The sequence below is a fragment of the Harpegnathos saltator genome, unplaced genomic scaffold (assembly GCF_003227715.2).
Source record: "Harpegnathos saltator strain DR-91 unplaced genomic scaffold, Hsal_v8.6 scaffold182, whole genome shotgun sequence".
Classification (NCBI taxonomy): domain Eukaryota; kingdom Metazoa; phylum Arthropoda; class Insecta; order Hymenoptera; family Formicidae; genus Harpegnathos; species Harpegnathos saltator.
The window spans coordinates 1,173,535-1,194,411 of NW_020229964.1; the positions used below are offsets into that span (position 1 = coordinate 1,173,535).

Sequence of the window (20,877 nt, forward strand, 5' to 3'; positions counted from 1 at the left end):
GCATTATCCAACAGTATTTAATATCTATTATTACATTACTAATATATTTATTACTAATATATTTATTACATTATCTATTATATTATATTATATTATCTATTTATCTATTTATCGGAATTTGTGCAAAAATCGCGTGCATACGTCAAGTCGGAAGCGATATCGAAGCGAGCCGATAAGGACGAGGCCCCCCGAGAAGACAGTCGCGCGTCCATGAGAGACCAGCATGTCCGTGATCCCATTTTCACCCCCGCGCGCGTACTTCAGCAATGCGTCCCGGATTTTCGACTCCGGCGCGGTCGCCGCAGCCGGCCGGTTTATCGTGATTTCTAAATTTTTCATTCCGCGCAGATAAGCGAGATTAGTGATAATGATAGGCAGATAATGACGGCCGTCATATACGATGGTCCCGGTAGACAGGTCGTCCATTCGGTTGAGTACGAGCGGCCCCGCGTCGTCCGAGATGCAGTTTACAGCACTTCCGACGTACCCTTCGTCGAACGTGTCGTAGGTGGCGAGACACTTGTGATCGGACGGGGTGGCGAACGCGTTGACACGACGATTCCGAAATCGTTTTCGCCATCAAAGCCATCGCGTCGATCCGCCGCGATCTTCGTGTTCAGATAGAGTCTTCGAAAGCGTCAAACAGATCCTGGAGAAGATGGAGACCACGAGCATGATTAATGGGATTCCTGCGCGCCAGGATGGCAGGAAGCTGTGGCAGTATCTCGCAACTATTTCCGGTATTTCAACGACTGTTGCGCGTATTTCGCTGTTCGTCCTTCTAAGTGTCTTCCGCTCCATGTGTCACGCGAATTTGGGCTGCACTGCTCGCGACGCCGGCAGCGAGATTTAATCCTTCAAAGTTATTAGGAGGTTGAACTAATTATGGTCTTATTTTGTTAATTTTTAATCTATATTTTAAAGAAATGGTTAAATTTACATGAATCAAAATATTTTCCGTTGTTAGCTGCGACTTTTTCCCAACATTTCCACCCTTTCTGACAACATAGCGATTCCGCGATGATAGAACGATCTGTCTTTCGAAGCAATCTAATCAGACAGCCATCTTCGTAATTATTAAAGTGTGTATCTGTCAAAGCGTGCTGCATCGATCGGAATAGATGGTAATCAGATGGTGTTAATCTGAAGAGTACGCTGGGTGCGGAAAGATTCCTCATTCGAGTTCTAACAATGTTTGTTTAACGATTAAAGCAACATGTGGACGAGCATTATCGTGCAAAAGAATTTGCGTCTATTGCTGGCTATCGCTGGCCTTTCTTGCATCAATTCATCATTCAATTGTTGCTGGTATCGCTTCCCCATAACTGTTTCACTCGGTTTTAGAAGTTCATAGTATATCACACGTTTCATATCCCATCAAATACGGAGGATTGTTCTGTGACCGGGGATGTTCCGTTTTGGTATCGATGTTGATGGTTGTCTTGGATCAACTTGTGATTTTTTGCGCTTTGGATTGTCAAAATAAATCCAATTTTCATTTCTAGTTACAATTCGTCACAAAAAACTCTTTTTTCTGTCTGGCAAGCAAAAACATGGCGACATTCAAACGATTTGCAATGGCACTTTTACTCAATTCGTGTGAAACCTATTTGCCTTCCTTCTGAATCTTTCCTATGGTGTAGGTGTTTAGAAATTGTTGAGTTGTTTAGCCAATTATTTTCCCGTTTGAGCAGTGTTTTCATTCAATAATGGTTGCAATTCAGAATCTTGGAATTTGTTTGGTTGACCAATACGTTTTTTGTCACTCAAATCGAAATAACCACTTTTGAATTGTTGAAACCAAAATTTACAGTTGGAATACGATGGAGCTTGATCACCATAAGTTGTAACAAGCGTTTCATGAGCTACAGTTGCCGATTTTTCCAAATCAAACGAAAAAGGTACTGAATGTCGAAAATGCAATTTTGTACGATCCATTTTGGACGTATATATAAACAATGAAAACTATCAGTAACAATTGTGAGCAAACTGTCATATGTCATAGAAAAATGTCAAATCTTTCAATGTTGCCAGATTTCAACATTCGTATTAACCATTAACTTATTACTAAAGCAATCTATTGCTAAAGACCAGAACTAATTCAACCTTCTAATATTATTAAATATTAAATAAAAAATAGAGAAGTTGTTGTCTGCAGCGGATAATTTAACATTGAATAAGACCGAGACAAAATTCATACGTGGGAACAAATGTCAGCCATTTGTCATCAAATGTCAGGCTTTAACACTAGAAGGACCGTAGGAGCCAATTTGGCTCCAAGTATATTTTTCGTAAATAATAAATAGAAAGAAACAAAACGTATAGGTAATTATAAAATAAAAAAAAAGAACTATTAGTTATATTAAAAAACAAAACTGTTAATTATATTATATTGAATTTCTTTTAATCTTTGGTGAAAGACTAAACAATATTTTCCAATTTTGTAGTTTTTTTGCAGTTTTGTTTTTGACAAAATAGTCGTTTGCTTGAAGCATCGTCGGATTCAGTTTCTTCTCCGGTTGAATCAAAATTTTGAGACTTTCGTCTTTGGGTAACATATGAGGCACTCAACTCTTCCGCGAGATTTTACGAAATGATTTCTCTTGATATTTTTTTACACGTAACTTCCTTGTATATAATCTATGCATTTATAACAACAAAATCCAAAATATAAAAAGTATAAACTGGTCAACGGTAAGATACTATATATGTATATCTATGTGTACATATATATATTATTTCTCAAGCGAACAAATAGATAGATACATATAAAAATATTTATTTATCTATTTAAAGTCATAAAATTTATAAATAAACCCGTAAAACATGCGAGAATGCAATATCAGATATAAGAGAGTCAAATTGGCTCCCACGGTCCTTCTAGGTAGATAATTCAATAAAAATTCAACAATCTTATATAATTGAAACATTTTTTTAAATTAAGAACATGAAAAATGATGAAAAGCCATAAAAAATATCACGTGGAGGAAAAGTTGAAAAAAATTAAAGCAGTTTGAATTTCGCGAAGAGCCAAATTGGCTGCCTTGGTTTTTCTAATGTTAAGGGTTAATATCATGGCAGAATTTCACGGCAAAATTCATTCGTCCTGCCTGTTCCTTTCCACTCCTTTTCTTCGCCGATCATGCGATTTCCATCTCGCGTCTGACTAATTTCGTTTCGTTTGTTTTGAACGGCGTATAAACCGATAGGTCGCATTTGGTTAATGCGGCATGTAGTTACGTGGGACATGCGATGCATGCGCATATATTTAAATTGATTTCGAGCGTATATCGGTTAATAAACAGCCATCTCCGCAAACTCGCGCACAGTTGTTGCATTATATTCAGATTTATGTTCTGTTTTTACTGCTACTACCAACGTTACATTGGTATATTATTCGAGATATGGGCGTGCACGTTGTATCGAGTTTCTCGCTGTAAACGCGCAACTGAGAGAGAGAGAGAGAGAGAGAGAGAGAGAGAGAGAGAGAGAGAGAGAGAAAAACGTGTTATAAATTATTAATCATATTTAATGCTGCCGTCGCAACGCGCGTGCGGTGTTGCGTGATTTATTTCCTGTTGTATACATCGATGTGTTTCTCACGTATCCGATGTTTTACAACATCTCGCGTTTCATCGATGTTATCCTTCCGATGTACTTTCCATATTTTTGTCGACATATCGCCGCAGAGGAAAGGATCTAAATAAGAAATTATTGGGGCATAAATTAATCGGACATACTCTTCGAGTACATACGTTCCGCCTGTTTATCATATCTTGCGACAACTAAATGTCAGCGAGAATTCCGTCCTTTTATCTATATATCAAAATCACGTCGTGCCTCCAACCGAAGAAAGAGATAACGATATTAACGATAATGCAAAGCTTATTTTTGAGCAATGAAAAACATTTTATCTCGCTTCTCTGTTAGATAAAGTTATTTAAAGACGATTGCTTTTATAATCGCGAGGGTACATTTTTTCTTTTCCTAGACGAATCTTCGTAACAACGTGCGTTCTCGAAACCATCGTACAATGCCTTAACCCTTTGTGTGGCACATTTTTTTTTACTTGACAGATTTCTGTAAAGGAAGGGTTGCGATAAGGCCGGTTCTTGGCCCCCTAACCGATCAAGTTCATATTATGTAAAATTGTTCTTTTATATGTACCTCATAATACCCTGAAATGATTTGCCCATTGGACTTTTCATTACAGAGAAAAATGGGTCTTTATGATTGCGTTTTACATGGGATTTTCATCATCCAGTTACATATCCATATATTTAACTATGTTATAATTTTACCCCGTTCACTAAACTTTCCTTTCGAAAATAGCCTATATACCATATGTGACGCATAATATATATCAGAATGATGAACTTGACGCTTTGTCCACACCCTGAATTAAATTAAATTAAATTAGATATTGTAATAACATTTATTGCACACTTTACATAAATTATTCAAGTTTACATTATACTTTCCTCTTAAAAGCTTCAAATGTGATTTAATTTTGACTGCGCGCAATTCAATCTTTTTGGAACGCCGCTTACAACAATCACAATGAAATACCATTTTGTCGATTTATTACAAGCAACAGTGAACCGACTATTAATAGCAACAATAGACGACAATCATATATCAATGAAGAGAATAAATATCAAAACAGAGAAAATACTCACTTGTAATTGTAGGTTTAATAAGATCAATTCGGGACTGTGACGACAGAAAACAGAATTGATAATCGAATGTTAGGACTGACAAAAAGAGACTAACATTCAACTTCTACGATTGACAAAAGACAATAAGGTATCAACTGAGATGACGGGCATCAGGCATCAGGATGGAAGATTTTTAGCTACAGTTATAAACTGCATAAAATAAATTCTCGAATGTGGTGACAGAGAACGAGAGAAAAGAAGACCGACATTCAACTATTACGATTGACAAAAAGAGACTGACTTTCAATTTTTTACAGAGTTTGATACTACTTGTGCGTATCGTTTCATTTGCTAACTTCAGGTTTGTAAATAAACAGTCATGAACAACTAGAGAAAAATGCCTTCAATCATAAAACAAGTCTGAAGTTAAACGCATGATTGATATTTGATACTTAGCAGTTTTATTTTAATTCCAAAAAGTGGTGCTAAAATGCTATTTATGGAGCACTAAATTCAAGATAGTATCATTTAGGTGAGGTGACTGTTTTAATACCAAAAATTGCTCTGAAGTAGATCCCACTTTTTACAATCACTCTGAGACTTCACACTGCAGTCGTACGACTTGCCAAAGTGAGATTAGCCGCATGCCATATCATATAAAACCTCAGTTTGTAAGCGAATATTGTACGAAAGTATTTCTTCTTACTCCTTGAATGGCCGCGTTTCCTTTTCGGAATTTGTAAGTATGAAAATTGTATACTCACTATTTCACGATGGAATTCAGTGACGTCCACAATCAGAAATTCGTCGCGTTGCATTTCAATTAGGGCTCCGCATCGGTAAGAGTGACATCGATATTTGACATTGAAATTAACATCGAAACTTAATATCGATATTCGATAAATGTCGACTCTATAGCATCGATATTTACTTGACATCGATGTTTTTATTCAAAATTAAATTCTTTTATTTTGTATATTACTATATATTATACAAAATTAATTTCTTTTTATTTAATGCATAAAGATTACGATATAATAAAAGAATTATGCAATAGAAGAATTACACAAGCAAATATTGTTAACAGAATATAAAAAATTCACAGAAACATGTACTCATCACAGATTCTTTTATTAAGAAATGCAAGCTATAGAACAAGAAAAATGAGAACAGATGATATAAACAGGACACATCTCAATTTTTATAAGTCCCATAAACTTTTATTTACGGATTGTAAAAATATTAGTTGAGATAAAAGTCTTCCTTTTGGCAAACAGAAAAACACAAGCAGTAAGAAAATTGAACAATTACAGTTGATTATTTCTTGACCGTAAGGAGAATAATCGACTATGATTGGTTAATTTTCTTACTGTTTATGTTTTTCTTATTTACGCATAGGCGTTTTCTCTTTAGCTGCAATGTCTGCACTATCTTGCAATTTTTCTCTTCCACTTTCCTTTTCAAACTATTTACTTTTTAAGCCAGAACTATTTGTCTTAAAGTTATGATTTTTTTCGAAGTGGGATATACAGTGTATATGTCCTAGAGATACGAAAGAGTTAAATGTGTAAAAACAAAATATCGAAGAAAAACATCGATAAAATATCGATGTATGATAAGGCGTTACATCGATGGCAAAATATCGAAAAGTAATCATCGATGATCACTTGACATCGATGCTTTTTGCGGATCCCTAATCCGCCAACTCTATATCCAACGACTATATTGCTTAGCGTCTGTATGATGTCCAGTCTTTTCTATGTGACGCGTAGTCATCGCTCTACGTTGATTAATTTTCATTCATTTTACTACACTCGCGACAACGTCGATTTTAACGATGTTACAATAATTTAACGAAAAATATCTATTGAGAGATATATTTGAGAGACCCACTCGTGAGACACGTGTCACGTATTAAAAAGATCGCGAGCGGCCATAGATTTCAACGAGATTGAGGGAAGGAAAGAAGAGATTTCGTGTTTCACATTGAATGATTTGTCGGATCATAAAACTTTTGTTCCGTGAGAATTCTGATTTTTAAGTAAACAATAAAGATACACATTGGACATTGTAATTATTCCATCGAGCTCATCGTTGTCGATTTGTAATAGCATTTCCGCCTGTACGGTGACGACGTGTTAAATACCGCAGACCAAGAATCGCAATGATTTTATGATGAAAAATCGAATGAAAGGAGATATTTAATTCCACGGGCGTAATTACTCGTGTTGAAAAACGAGGTTCTCGATCAGCGGGAATTTTGGTCTGTAAAATCAACGAGAGACATATATCTCGCATTTGATAATTATTTCATCGAATTCACTTGTGACGATCTATAATTCATTTCAATACACGCAGAATATTGGTAACGTGAATTGCGAAATTAAAATTCAGCCACGAAATTAAAATTAAAACGGAGCTCGGAGATTTCGTTTGCGGTCACGTGTATAATTGAGATACTTATATTATACACTGCTCGTAATAATCAAGGAATCACATTGAATGTGAATCAAAATTTATTATATTTTATAGATATTTTATGATAGAAATTTATTCACATGAACATGTTAATTAACAATTAACTATGTTCAATTTCAATTAACAATTAATCATGTTCATAAAAATTACAAAGGGGAAGGTATTTTTAGGAAAGTATTTCAAATATCTACTAATGCATTTGAAGAAACAATTTTTCCATCATTATTTTGTTCAACGCCATACGTTACATACATATACGCAAAATTCTACAAGAAAAGCGTAAAACGCATTATACAGTATATAAAAAGTACATCGAGACAGCGAAATATCTCAAAAAATATTAGACAAACAAAAAAATATTTCAGGCGAAAGGTGTTCAAATTAATTGGTAGAAAAAGAAGATATAATAAAAAGTTGGAGTTTCTATTTAAAAAAAGTAATGATCAGTGAATATTTCGAAAGTGGTGCCATCTGTAAACAAAATGATACAGTTGTTTTATGTCTCCTTTGAAACCATACAACTTTTGATTGAAACATTTTTTTCTAAAATGCTTAGTTTTCAAGATATTTCATCGTCCCTTTTTATATACCATGAAAGGAGGAGGGCGTACTAAGTGGCGACGGGAGACGTCGTGCGTTCGGGACCTGCATCTTATTTTTGTCCCGAAGAGAGAAAAATATCGAGAGCGCTGTAGTCGCTAGACCGGAAATCGAACCCGGGTCAACTGCTCTAAACCACTGAGCTACCTGACGCTCCATGCTCACGACATTCTCCCCTCACTAGATAACGTCTCTCTATAAGGTTTAATAGTTAATTTTTTCCGATTTTCGGCAATTCTCAATCTTTATTTAAAAATCAATAGAACAAGATTAATCAGTAAAATATTTTCCGTTATTATCGATGACCTTATGCCATTTATTGGGCAGTTTCCAAATCTCATCACGAGAGAAACTTGGTGGCTTTGAGGCTATCGATCAAAAGTCATCGATGAAATTTCGTACGTCGTCAGCTGTCGAAAAATGTGTATCAGACAGCACATATTGCATCATCCGAAACTAGTGAAAATTTGATGGAGCCAAGTCTGAAGAATACGTCGCGTATGAGAAAACTCCCCAGCCCAAGTGTAAAATGGTTTCCTCTGTGGCTTCTGCTGCATGCGGTTTAATATTGTCTTGTAGCAGGATGACTTTACGGCTGCTTTATCCAATAAATGGCCTTTTTTCTCAATTGCATCGTTCAAACGTATCAATTACTTTTGGCAAATCTCTGCTTTAATGGTTTTACCCGGCTCCAAGAACTTTTAGTACAGCACACTCTTCTGGTCCCACCATATTGTCCCATAATATATAAAAAAAAATTTTTTTTCTGAAACGTTTGGGTTTTGCTGTCGATGTTATCTATTGACCCATGATTTTTTGCGTTTAGAATTTTCATGCATAATCCATTTTTCGTCACCAATTACGATTTTGTGCAAAACATCTTTTTTTTTGTTGTCTGGCGAACATAACGCATTGGTCAATCAATGATTTTTGTTGTCAATGATTAACTTATGCGGAACCCATTTTTCTTCTTTTTGTATCTTTCCCATACGATATAAATGATTGACAAATAGTTTTCTGGCTTACTTTCAGCTTTTCTGCAAGATCTTATTGTGTTTGTGCTATATTTTCATTTAATAAATTTTGTAACTCTTCGTCTTCAAATTTTTTAGCTGACTGGGGCGTGATTAGTCGTGAAGATCGCTATTTCGAAAACGTTCAAATTAGTTTCGGCACGTGTGATCGGTCAGCATTTTCACCATAAGCAGTACAAGTCATTTTAGCTGCTTTAGAAGCGTTTTTATTTAAATGAAATGCGAAATGCATCGGATATCGAATATGCTCTTTGTTGATAGTCATCATAAACATTACTAATTATTTGAGGTTATGTGCATCAAATGTCAAACTATATATCATTTCGAAAAGTTAAATGTCAACACTTTAAAACCACAAAAAAGCGAGAGAATATTTCAATTTCAAATTTTGCTCTGAGCTATGTAAATTTCATCGGAAAGAATTAACTATTAGACTCAATAATTCACATAAGATTCTGCAAAAACTTACATTACTTTAACACGTTGACTATTATAGTGACTCTCACTGATTATTCTAACGCTTAACTCAAATTTGGACCAAAGATGTCGATCGTCAAAGGTACAATAAATAAATTAATGCACTTTACGATGCATATATTCATGACCTCGTTTTGTTGGTTCTCTATGGGCTGTACATACATTTAATTTGTTATGCGCAATTTTATGTATAAATTAACGAGAAACAATAAAATGATTAGCGGTGGCAAACGACCTGTATTGTAATCAATATATTAAATATTTATACCTGGCATTTTTTAATTTTTGGGTGTGCCCATTTTTTTTCACTCACCAGAATACGAAGAACTCAATTACATTTCGCTTGCAAATTTGAAGAAAAAATATACCATTTCGCAATTAGACTCCAAGACCTTTCTCTTTTTTTGTTAGTAACAAAAAAATAGCGCATATACAGAGAAAAATTAACTGTAAAAATTTTGCTTGTATAAATAAAATCCGCTCGAGAAAAATGTTAAAGGCAATATTGAAAAAAATTACGTTATTGCTGCGACAAATTATTATTTAATTCAATAGAAAGTTAGTCAACGATTGCATGAGCGCGATTTATTGTTGCCTTAATACGTAATTTGCTCGATAAATATGATACTCGAGGCTTTGAGTTATAAATTCGCGTTATTTGAGTTATAATAAATTCGCAGTCTCGCCGTTTCTTATAAAGAAAATAAAATTTCTTATAAAGAAAATATAGAGTTTGAAGAGTTTAGAAGAGCGAAAAAAGCCGTTATATTGAAACATACGATTATATAAAACGAAGAAATTTGTAAACTGCATAAATAAATATAATAAAATAATAAATATAAATAATACAAATAAATATAAATTTTATGTTGAAAAGATCTTTTTATATATATTACATTAATGTAGAGACGTGGAATGTTTATCAAGAGTGTTTGTGTGACGAACGGCAGGTTTGTCCTCGTCACACAGAATTATATTTTATTTATTTGAACAAGTAAGATCGTCGGTTTTGTTGATTTAATCGCTTTCTTTTTCCAATATACGAATGTGTTTCTTTATATTCATAATAAGACGATTTTTATTAATTATACCTCAATTTTTTATTATATAAAATTACATGGGGAAGTACAAAATCCTAATAAACTTACCTCCGATCCAACTCTGTTCGGCCCGAAGTTAGATTAGGCTTGTCTGGATCCTTTGCTGATGGATTTGGATCTTTTAGCGAAACTGCGGCCTACGGAAAAATGTTACCATGTTGTAGTAAAATTTATTTAAGACGCAAACATGAGTGCAATAATGAATTATAGATTAGAATCGACTTATTGAATAATTGCTTTGGTATGAAAATTTCGAAAAAGAGACAGTATTTTTATCAGCACTTTTATGGAGCCACATTAGCAAAATATTATGCTATTTTATTTAACTTTGCATAACTTGAAAGAGGCTGAATAAAATGTCAAGTAATGAACAAAACACTCAACATATATTCGTGTGATAATATGCTTAAGTTTAAAAATAATGAGGAAATATGTCTAACTAAATGTTAAAATGTACCTTGGGAAACATTTCAAAATGCTCGAAAATAAACATGCGTTATAAAGATTAGCTATTGTGTACTACGTATTGATATATTAGCGTTACTGTGTTAACGGCGAACTATTGAATAATTGATTCCATAAGTAATAACTGGAATTCGCTACTTAATAACAGAGATGTTGAGAGTGGCCGTAATACCTATAAGAGCCATAATACCAACTTCTCTTCTATAATCTTTTGATTATCTATATATATAAGATGTTTCAAACATCAGAAAACATTTTACGCGAATTTTCTTAATTCTCAGTACGCCATGTTGTAATTGTTTCATCTTTCACTGCGACAGATTTGCCAGAACTGGTCAATGTAAGAATACCTTTTCTTGTCACTGCCAACTACAGTCCTATTTGAAGATTCCCTAATTTAGTTTCTAAATTTATTAATAATCACGTGATGGATATTTTTTTGAAGAACTTTTTAGTTTGCAGGAATAATATAATATTTTATGTAATATAATTTGATATAACATATTTTATATAATGTTTTATATAATATAATATAATTTTACGGGTGTGCTCATGATAGCTCGGATAGCTCGAGGTCCCGGAACTGGAAGCGAAAATGAAAACGTGGCGGAGTCGTAATTTAACCATAATGAAACATATTTTTAACTGAACATTGAACGTAATTTAACACAGTTAAATCGAATCGGTTGTCGAGTCATGCCTACCGGCCCACCGGAATTCCATTCTATCGGAAATATCTAACCTGGAACAATTATCTCGGACAAAAATGAATTGCAGGAATGAGTTTCGTTTGCTTCAACAAGAAATAAGTCTCCTCTTTGTTCTTCGAAAGACTTCTAAGAGAAAAGAAACGAGTGAATTTTTCAGACATAAGATATATAAAAATTCCCCTAGATTATGAAACTTAACCTAAGAGAGAAACTCAGAAACTAAAATTGAATGTGACGAGGCTCTGATTTGACGCAGCCCCGAGGGTTCATAATTCAGTACAATGGCGCTGAATAAAATAAAGCGAGCTTACATGGCGCCAAATTACACCGACTACTGTCTCGCAGGATACACTTGCTGTACTACCCGATGGACTTTCCGGATTACGGCGTATAATCGCGGCAGCCACGGCTTCCGCAGTGTAGTACATCACGCCGACAGACTCTACCACGTCTCTCTCGAAATTTCCTGCGAAATTACACACAGCGCAGTCGATCTTGCAGTCAAGCGAGTCATTGTAATATCCCGGCCAAATAAGCCCGTTTACGAGAGTCTTGTTTATGAGTCGAAACTCATCGACGGTCGTGATATTTTATTGAAATGAGCGTTGCGCGTCTCGAAGGACACACGGATGAGACGTTCGCCTCGTAACACGTGCCTGAGGAACGGAGGCGGAGAGAGAGCGAGAAGGGACCGGCCATGCAATTTATTGCGTATACTTCTAACTTCTTGGACTCTCGAATTTCAGAGGACAGTGGATTTGCTGTTTCACGCGACCACGTTCCTCGAATAGATCCGACCCCGTTGCCGCTTATAATGCCGCACTGTCTGCTCGCGATGATCTTCGTATCCCTATCGCTGTCGAAGTTTCGACGCTCAGTCAAGTAACTCGGCTGAATTGTCGCTCAACCGCCTTTGACGCGGCAAATGTGATGAGAAGAGAGGAGAGGTTCGCCGAGAGACTCTTCGTTTCTCTGCAAATTGATACTGAGGACTCGCAAAAATTCATTGGAAGCTTCTCGCCATATTTCTTCCGTGGGTGATAACGAAACAGTAGCCTGCGCTAGCGGTTTGCCGCTGCAAGGGGACGTGTCATCGTTAACCCGGCCGGCGGAAGGAATTTTCCGTCAAAAAACGAGTATATGACCAGATAATCTGTTTGCGTTAGATTGCTTGTCCGTTGAGTCTCCGTTTATCGAGAGCAATCGAGCGCTCCCGATAGGCGATAATTTGTAATTCATCGGACGAGTGCAATACTGCGATGAAAGGGTATAATGGCCGATAAGAGCTCAATGGCGCGTTTAGATGCCAAGTAACGTGCCAGTGACACTAATTCCGACAGCGATAAGATAAATGTTACGTTGAGGTCCCGTTATAAGTATCTAGACTAATAAACTCCAACATGAAGAGAAATAGAACGAAACGTAGCGAATCGAATCTTAAGAAGCAAACTCGTTAATCCTCGTTAACCCCTTAAGCTGTTGATGATGGAAATATCCGCGGAAAGAATAATGACTCAAACTGTTGACGGTGAAAATATCAATTTTCATGCAAATGGAGCGGAATTAAATATTTCGTCGTCATATTGAATCTGTCTTTTTTGTGTAACAAATTTTTATCTTGGAAACGGAATCAGAGAGATTTTGAAAACCCATCAAAATTATTTTTTATGTAGATTGAACTGTTTGCCTATTCTATCGAATCTGCCATTTTGAATTCATGAATTTTTGGCTTAGATTTGAAATCAGCGGCTTCAAAAACCTTTGCATTCTAATTTTTATGCAAATCGAATGATTCCTGGAATTTTCGGTCCGTCATATTAGATCAGCCGTTTTGAATTTAGCAATTTTGATCTTGGATTTGAATGAAGCGACCTTAAGAACATAAAAATATAGTATCCTATTTCAATTGCTTCGTTGTGAATTATATTTTTTTCAGAATGTATGGATATTTCCGCCATTAATAGCTAAGGGGTTAACTTTCTAAAATGTGAAAGGATTCGAGAGAAAGGATTTGAGAGAATACTTCCCATACGGCACAGAAAGTTGCAGCAACATTGTTGCAACGTTGTAACAATGTTGCAATGTTTCTGCAACTTTTGTGCTGTATGGGTTCCGATAATAATACTTTCTTATTAATTAAAACGGAAAAATTATTTCCGTCGAAAATATAATATCCCTTGGCAAAAATTAGAAGCATGAATCGAATTATTTAAATGCCTTCATCTTGGTTTGAGAGATCGTGCGCAATAACGGAGGTTGAAGTACGCTGTTTAGAAACTCTCGGTTGCTCATTATCGTTATCTCATTAACATCATTAGCATTTTTTACTAAATAATAACAATATGCACCCGTGTAATGCGGCTCCTCAGAAAAGGAGAGAAAGTGAGAGCGAGAGAGAGTGAGAGAGAGCGAGAGCGAGAGCGAGAGCGAGCGAGAGAGAGAGAGAGAGAGAGAGAGAGAGTCTTCTAATTAATTAACTAAGCTTTCTAATTAACTTGGCATTGAAATCTTCTTAGCCTGCCTAATAGCTATCGGCGTCGGTAACGCTCTGGCGTGGACGTCTCCTGTGCTACCCCAATTGTATCAAGCAGACTCTTGGCTAACTATCAGCGAGGAGGAAGGGTCGTGGGTGGGCTCGTTACTGGCTCTAGGTGCGATAGCGGGCGCCGTGCCATCTGGACCGATGTCGGACAGACTCGGCCGTAAGAAAGCGCTCCTCCTGCTGTCGGCTCCGTTTCTACTGTCCTGGGCGATCATCATACTCGCCTCCCGGCTGTGGTTGATTCTCGCGGCCCGATTCTTAGTGGGCGTCGGGGTCGGGGCAGGCTGCGTCCTTATACCGATGTACATATCCGAGATCGCGGAAACATCGACACGTGGGACACTCTGCGCCTTATTCCAGTTGTTCCTCACCATCGGCATTCTGATGGCCTTCGTATTCGGATCCATGATGAACTACACGGCGTTTGCTATAGTCTGCTCACTCGTGGAGGTCAGCTTCTTGGGTACCTTCTTATGGATGCCGGAATCGCCCGTCTGGCTGTTGGTACGTTGGGTCAATTAAGGAGTAGGATCGATAAGGACGTTTTTCTCTCCTTGCAGAATTTCCAATAAACGACTTTTTTTGTATTATGTGATTATCGGGAATGTCAAAGGTAAACATTAGGTGAGACTCGACCCATAAAGCCAAAGTGAATAATTAACTCAGATATATCATTATGGTGTCTAAGCCCTTTTTATGACTAATGTGGACTAATATCTTCGCTCATTATGCTTCTTAGCCATCATATTAACATTTCAGACCGTCAAGAGATTTTGAAAATAGTATAAATGATGCTGCTCATTATTTATCCTATTCGACAGATGAAGACAAGAAAGAAGAATTGTCAAATTTTGAACATCCATCAGAAGATGCTTAACTCTTTGACACGAAGAATATTTCTACATTTCCATCCACCAACTCGATAATTATAAATATAATTTCTAAATTCCTAGAAAAAATTCAAAAAAGAATTTTTATTTCCTTTAATGTTGTCGCCACATTTTATTGTTTTTATTGCTCTCTGTCTTTAAATTTTTTACCTGCCAGCACAACTGGCATCCTAATTTGCCGGAATAAATGTTCATGCCAGCTGTGCTGGCATTCCAAGTGCAAAGGATTAAAATTCAAGATCATAGTGTTAAAAAAAAAGAAAAAGACAGAAAAAGGAAAAAAATTAAATAAAAGGAAAACAAAAAATAGAAAACAAAATAAAAAAATTACAAAAGAAAAAATTAAAACTTCTACAATGATCACAATCTTGACGCGATGTAGAAATTTAATTCTTTGCTCGAGGAATATTTCCACATTTCCTTTCACCAATTCGATAATTATAAATATAATTATTATAAATATTATTATTGCCATGAAGAATTTTTAGCTGAGGAAAGGTAACGTTAAAATTTATTATTTATGCATAAGTTTATTGACAAAATTTATCAAATTTTATATCTTATAGTTTTATAAAGTGTGACAACGTTTTTTTGCTGTATTTTATTGTTTTATTGCTTTTTATCTTTAGATTTTTTTTATGCCAGCATACCTGACATTTCGAGTTGCCGCGATAAATGTTCATACCAGCTATGCTGATATTCCGAGTGCAAAGGGTTAAGTCTATAATAGTGATCACCTATTTGTTATTGGCACTTTTATGTCAGGAGTAATAAAAAATAAATTGTTCATTATGAGTTCTATTCAGTTCCACCTTGGGAACGATACATGTTATAGTCTAAAATGATGCCAGAGAAGTATATTGAGTAAAAACATTTTATTAATTCATTCGTTAGTCATGAAAAGGGTTTAGGTACTATAATGACATATTTAAACGAATAGTTAGTTTTAGCTTTATAGATCCAGTTTCTTTCTTACCTAATGGCTTTGACATTTCTTCATGATTATATAATAGAAAAAAATTGTTTCTTGAAAATCCTGTAGGGGCCGAAAAATGTCCTTATTTGTAAAGTTTCCCGCTATTGCATGGTGCATTACTTTGTAATGACAAGTTATCCTCTGAACAATCTTCCCGGAAGACGATTTTGTGCCTCGGCGAAAATGTCTCGGGGTGGACGCTTCTTTTTGCTTTTCTTTCGAGTTTTAACACTCTGTATCTGGAATTAAAAATTCATCAGAGCGGAAGCCTCATTTGAAGTTTGCCGAAGAACGTAATAGTGGGATATCCAATTAGTCTCTCTGAAGACCAATCCGCAGAAAGTCGTCTTTGTTCCATCGCTTGTAACGTGAAATTACTGATTTGACGCTGAAAAAGAAATAACTTGAATTTTAATTTTTGGTGAAAACGAGAACACTTTTCCATATATTATAGAACGTAAAGCGAGATGACGAAGCTAAGTTAGCATTGACGGTCCTGCGAGGCGACACTTACGATCCATCCGAGGAGCTCGCGGAGATGCGACGGGCAGCGGAAGAGGCGACGTCGAAGAAGTCGAGCATATTCAATCTCATACGCGACTCTGCGACCAGAAGAGCCATGTTAGCCACACTCGGTGCCATGTTCTTCCAGCAGATGTCCGGTATAAATGCGGTGATCTTCTACACCACTACTATCTTCGAGGCATCCGGAAGCTCGATGCCGGCGGAGATCGCTTCCATAATAATCGCGCTCGTTCAGGTGTGTTTATTGATAAAAATGGCGGGGCTATGTGTCAACCTGAGGCGGAAATTACGTTAGAAAACTTTCCCCCGAGATAGAACTTTCAGAGTTCACAGGCGAATATTCCTCTGAGCATAAAATTTAAGCTGCAATTCTCGCTGCCCGTTCGAAACAGTTGATGTAAGTTTATTAAAATATTACTTTGTTTCTTATACAGCCCCTCGAATTATTTATTTCCCTCCCGGAACTTTTTCATCCGCGTGGAAATTCTTCTTTCGCATTCTGCGCACTCGCATCTTGCCTCGTATCTCGCATGATTGTCATCAACAACGTAATTGTTAGATGCGGTTTACTCGAGGTGTCATTGTTGCCAGGCGGTGATGTCAGCCGTGGCAGCCGTGATTGTGGATCGCGCAGGCAGGAAGCCGCTGCTAATATTCTCGTCAGGCGTTATGTCAGCCAGCCTTGTGGCTCTCGGTCTGTACTTCAAGATTAAGGATGACGGCGGAGACGTCAGTACGCTCGGTTGGCTGCCGCTCACATCTCTGACATTATTTATGATCGTCTTCTCCGTCGGGTAAGCCTTTTAACAAACTCAATACAATGATAAGATACTTTAATGGAAATTTAATACTGGGAATTACTAGGAAATTTGCAGCAATTAAATACTGCCAATATTTCAGTAATTATTTGTGGCCAGTGTTTAATTGCGAATCCTTGTGAATTTATTACGTTGTTATTGAGGAATACTGGTTGTACTAAATTAAACAGAAATAAGCCATGTAGATTAATGCTTGATGTTTCTGTCTACATAATAAAAAAATATGTCTTCTCATGATTTCAACTTAACGACTACAATAGATTAGATTAAAAAAAAACATAGTATAAAACAATTTATAATGATAACGGAAATATTCATGCTTATCTTTCTCGTTAAAAATTTATATTGTTTTTGCAAATATTTATCTTTAAAATATTACTTATAATATTCGGTAAATAAATATAACTTTGCTAAAACAAGTTCCCGGTACGTTTTGAGACTGCAAGAAACGATATACGAAATATAATATAGGGAAATATTGTAAAAAAACCCAGTATTAATAATTGTTTCTTAAGGTATTAATATGAAATATTAATTGCTTAAGGTTTCTTAAGCTATTAATATGTAATAATATGAAATATTATTAAATTACTCTGAAATATTGGCAACTCTTATTTTAACCTTTTGTATCCTGACGGTACTACAGAGTACCGCTCTATATATGCGTTCTTGAACCTTTTTCCCGTGTCTTATCCTACATTCCTATCGGTATTTACAAGTACCACGTCAAAATTTAATCGTTGAATTGTTATAAAATTTATTTTCTTGTTTCTTATGTTTATGATATGCCAAGAGTTATTTAATTACGCAAAAATTTAATAAAGGTCTTGGGTAAATTAATTTAGGATATAAAGGGTTAATAACCGTTGTTTAAATACTCAAAATTATCAGTGACTATAGTAATAAAGCTATTGAGTAACATTAATTTATTACTGATCAACCAATAATTCTCTGTGATAGTGTTTAATGACTTTAATACTGAAGTACTAGTGATCACTACCAACTCAGTAATTAAATCTATAGGAATTACTAACAATTGTACGTTTAATACACAAAATAAGTAATACACAAAATAAATTAATCACTAACCTTGCAGTATTAAATTTTTATAAGAGCATAATATAACAACTATACGAATATAATTATATGGATGGGTATTTTATTATCTGCTTATATTTCAAGATATGTATGTGTGTGTGTTTACGTGTTTAGTTATTTTTTATAGAGAATTATGATATAAATCAGTTCCTATTATAAAATATCGAAATTCCGTCGGAAAAATTGTTGTGGTGACCTTATTGTGATTTTAAAAGAGATTCTCAAAATCAAACAAAAGTCAATGTCTTATGTTATCCTTTCGAACCAAACAATTTTTTTTTCAAAAATTTCTCCTAAAAATCTCTTGTTTGCGAGATATTATATTTTTTATATCTTCCTTATATTTTTTTAATTTTTATACATTTTGTATATTTTATAATCTATATTTTATATTATTATCAACATTATATTATTATCAACAAACCTTATATCTTGCATCTTTGTATAAGTGTTTTGAACAAAATGTTGAGCAATTTTTCTTTTCACATTTTATTTCCTTTTGGGTTCTTATATCAGATTTCAAAAGATGAGAAAATAATCAGTGCATAACGTTTGGTAAAGGTTACTTGAGAGAACATATTGTGTATGACGAAATATAATTTAATAAGATATACATAACATAACTTAATAATAATATTTCTATTATATTATTATTATTATTATTATTATACTATTATAATAATATAATATAATAATGTTATATTACCATATTATTATGACAATATTGCTATTATTATATTATTGTACTACTATAATATGATATATATATATTACCATATTATCATGATAACATTTCTATTATATATATTATTATTATTCTATAGATGATATAATATAATAAAACATAAATAACATAACATGACGTAACAACAATAACACTGATAACATTAATGATAACGATGATTATAATATTTCTATTTCATGATGTCATGTTTTGCGTGTAGGTTGGGTCCGATACCTTGGATGCTGATGGGCGAGCTGTTCACCGCCGAGAGCAAGGCGGTCGCTTCCGGTGTCGCCGTGATGCTGAATTGGTTTCTGGCCTTCTTGGTGACGAAAACCTATCCGGCGTTGAACAAGGAACTAGGCACGGACGTCACCTTCTGGATCTTCGCTGTGATCATGGCGGTGTCGGCCGTGTTTACGTACTTCTTCATACCGGAGACAAAGGGCAAGTCCTTCCAGGAGATTCAGGAGGAGCTGCAAAATGGCGGCCGGCTGAAGACAATTGCGTGAAGCGAGCACGCCTGTAGGCTCTTCGCACTGGCACAACACGTTGTGCCGCGACCGTTGCTATTTCAGCCGATGTGGCGGCAACATTGATCGCGGCGTAGATAATTTAAGACGTTGTTTATGGAGTAGCCGCAAACTCCGCGAGCGTAAAATGAAGACTTTGTGGCTACGGAACACGAGGCGATAAACGCGGCGGCGAAACTTTTGCATTTGCTTTAAGAGCGGCGCGTAAAGGAAAGAAACGCCCAAGTCGCTGCGGAAGAATGCTAAATCTCGCTAAACGAATAAACTATATCGGCCTTTTAGTGGCTGGTTGGTAGACCATGCTTTACTTAATGTTTAACGGCATTCTTGCCTTCCTCGGTGGGAGTCTCTCCTGTGCGCTTCCATATGGACCGATGGCATCGGTCGCCACCCATGTTGAAATTCCCGTCACCGCATTTGTTCGTTAATTATTAATTAAATACGTTCACGCTGTCACCTCTCACTTATATTTACGGTTGCGCAATCAGTCGATCGCCGCGATCGAGTTCCCTCTTACGATCCTAAGTCGTTAATCATATATTCCTAATCTGACGCCACCTGACGATTAGCGTCGAACGCGTGAATATATACGAGCGTTTTCGATCTAGTTCCAAGAGAATTTATTAATAATTAGTTCAGATAAATGACATTTTGTACTCGTGGTAGTGAGCGAGGATCAATGTGACGATGGCGAATGACGGATGGACCGATGTGTAACTAATTGAACGAAATAAATAAATTATACGTATAAACATTTGTTCTGCAATCCATCCCGAAAATCAGAGGTGCAAACCCATGAGGAAAACTAGTAATATCGTTATGAAATTTCGAACTATTGGCCATGTCCTGTAATTGCGTATAAAGCGAAAATTTGGAATTTCCAGAATTTAACAAAACTGTCAACTGAAAAATTAACCGCAAAAAGACAAAACATTGTTAATTCAGACGGGAAATATATATTGGCTCAAACTTGTTTGTTGCCAATTAAAGCACGAGAGTAAATAAAGCACTTTTAAACGAGTAAATAAAGCACTTTTAAACGAGTAAATAAGGCACTTTTCTGGCCCTACAGGATTTTCAAAAAACAACTTTTTTTGTTGGTATTGTATGATTATGAGAAATGTCAAAAGCAACCATTAAGTGAGAAAGAAATTCGATCTATAGCGAAAATATCTATAGCGGTCTATAGCGATAAAGCGAAAATTAATTATTCGCTTAAGTATATCATTATGGTATCTAAACCCTTTTC

General features: G+C 35.6%; 1 protein-coding gene across 1 annotated transcript; it reads left to right on the forward strand.

The window, feature by feature from the left end:
- The first annotated feature begins 440 nt into the window (after nucleotides 1-440).
- On the forward strand, nucleotides 441-20,532 carry LOC105184291 (facilitated trehalose transporter Tret1). The gene is made up of 5 exons (XM_011143000.3): nucleotides 441-740; nucleotides 14,039-14,568; nucleotides 16,385-16,690; nucleotides 17,047-17,249; nucleotides 19,316-20,532. Exons 1-5 carry the CDS (start codon nucleotides 659-661, stop codon nucleotides 19,605-19,607), a joined length of 1,413 nt encoding a protein of 470 aa, XP_011141302.1. The 5' UTR covers nucleotides 441-658; the 3' UTR covers nucleotides 19,608-20,532.
- Nucleotides 20,533-20,877: the final 345 nt, after the last annotated feature.

Excerpts from the sequence above, each read along its gene's own strand:
- LOC105184291 (XM_011143000.3), top strand. The coding sequence starts at position 659 with ATGGAGACCACGAGCATGATTAATGGGATTCCTGCGCGCCAGGATGGC. Across the intron at positions 14,569-16,384 it reads AATCGCCCGTCTGGCTGTTG|AACGTAAAGCGAGATGACGA; the intron begins GTACGTTGGGTC and ends CATATATTATAG. Across the intron at positions 16,691-17,046 it reads TAATAATCGCGCTCGTTCAG|GCGGTGATGTCAGCCGTGGC; the intron begins GTGTGTTTATTG and ends CATTGTTGCCAG.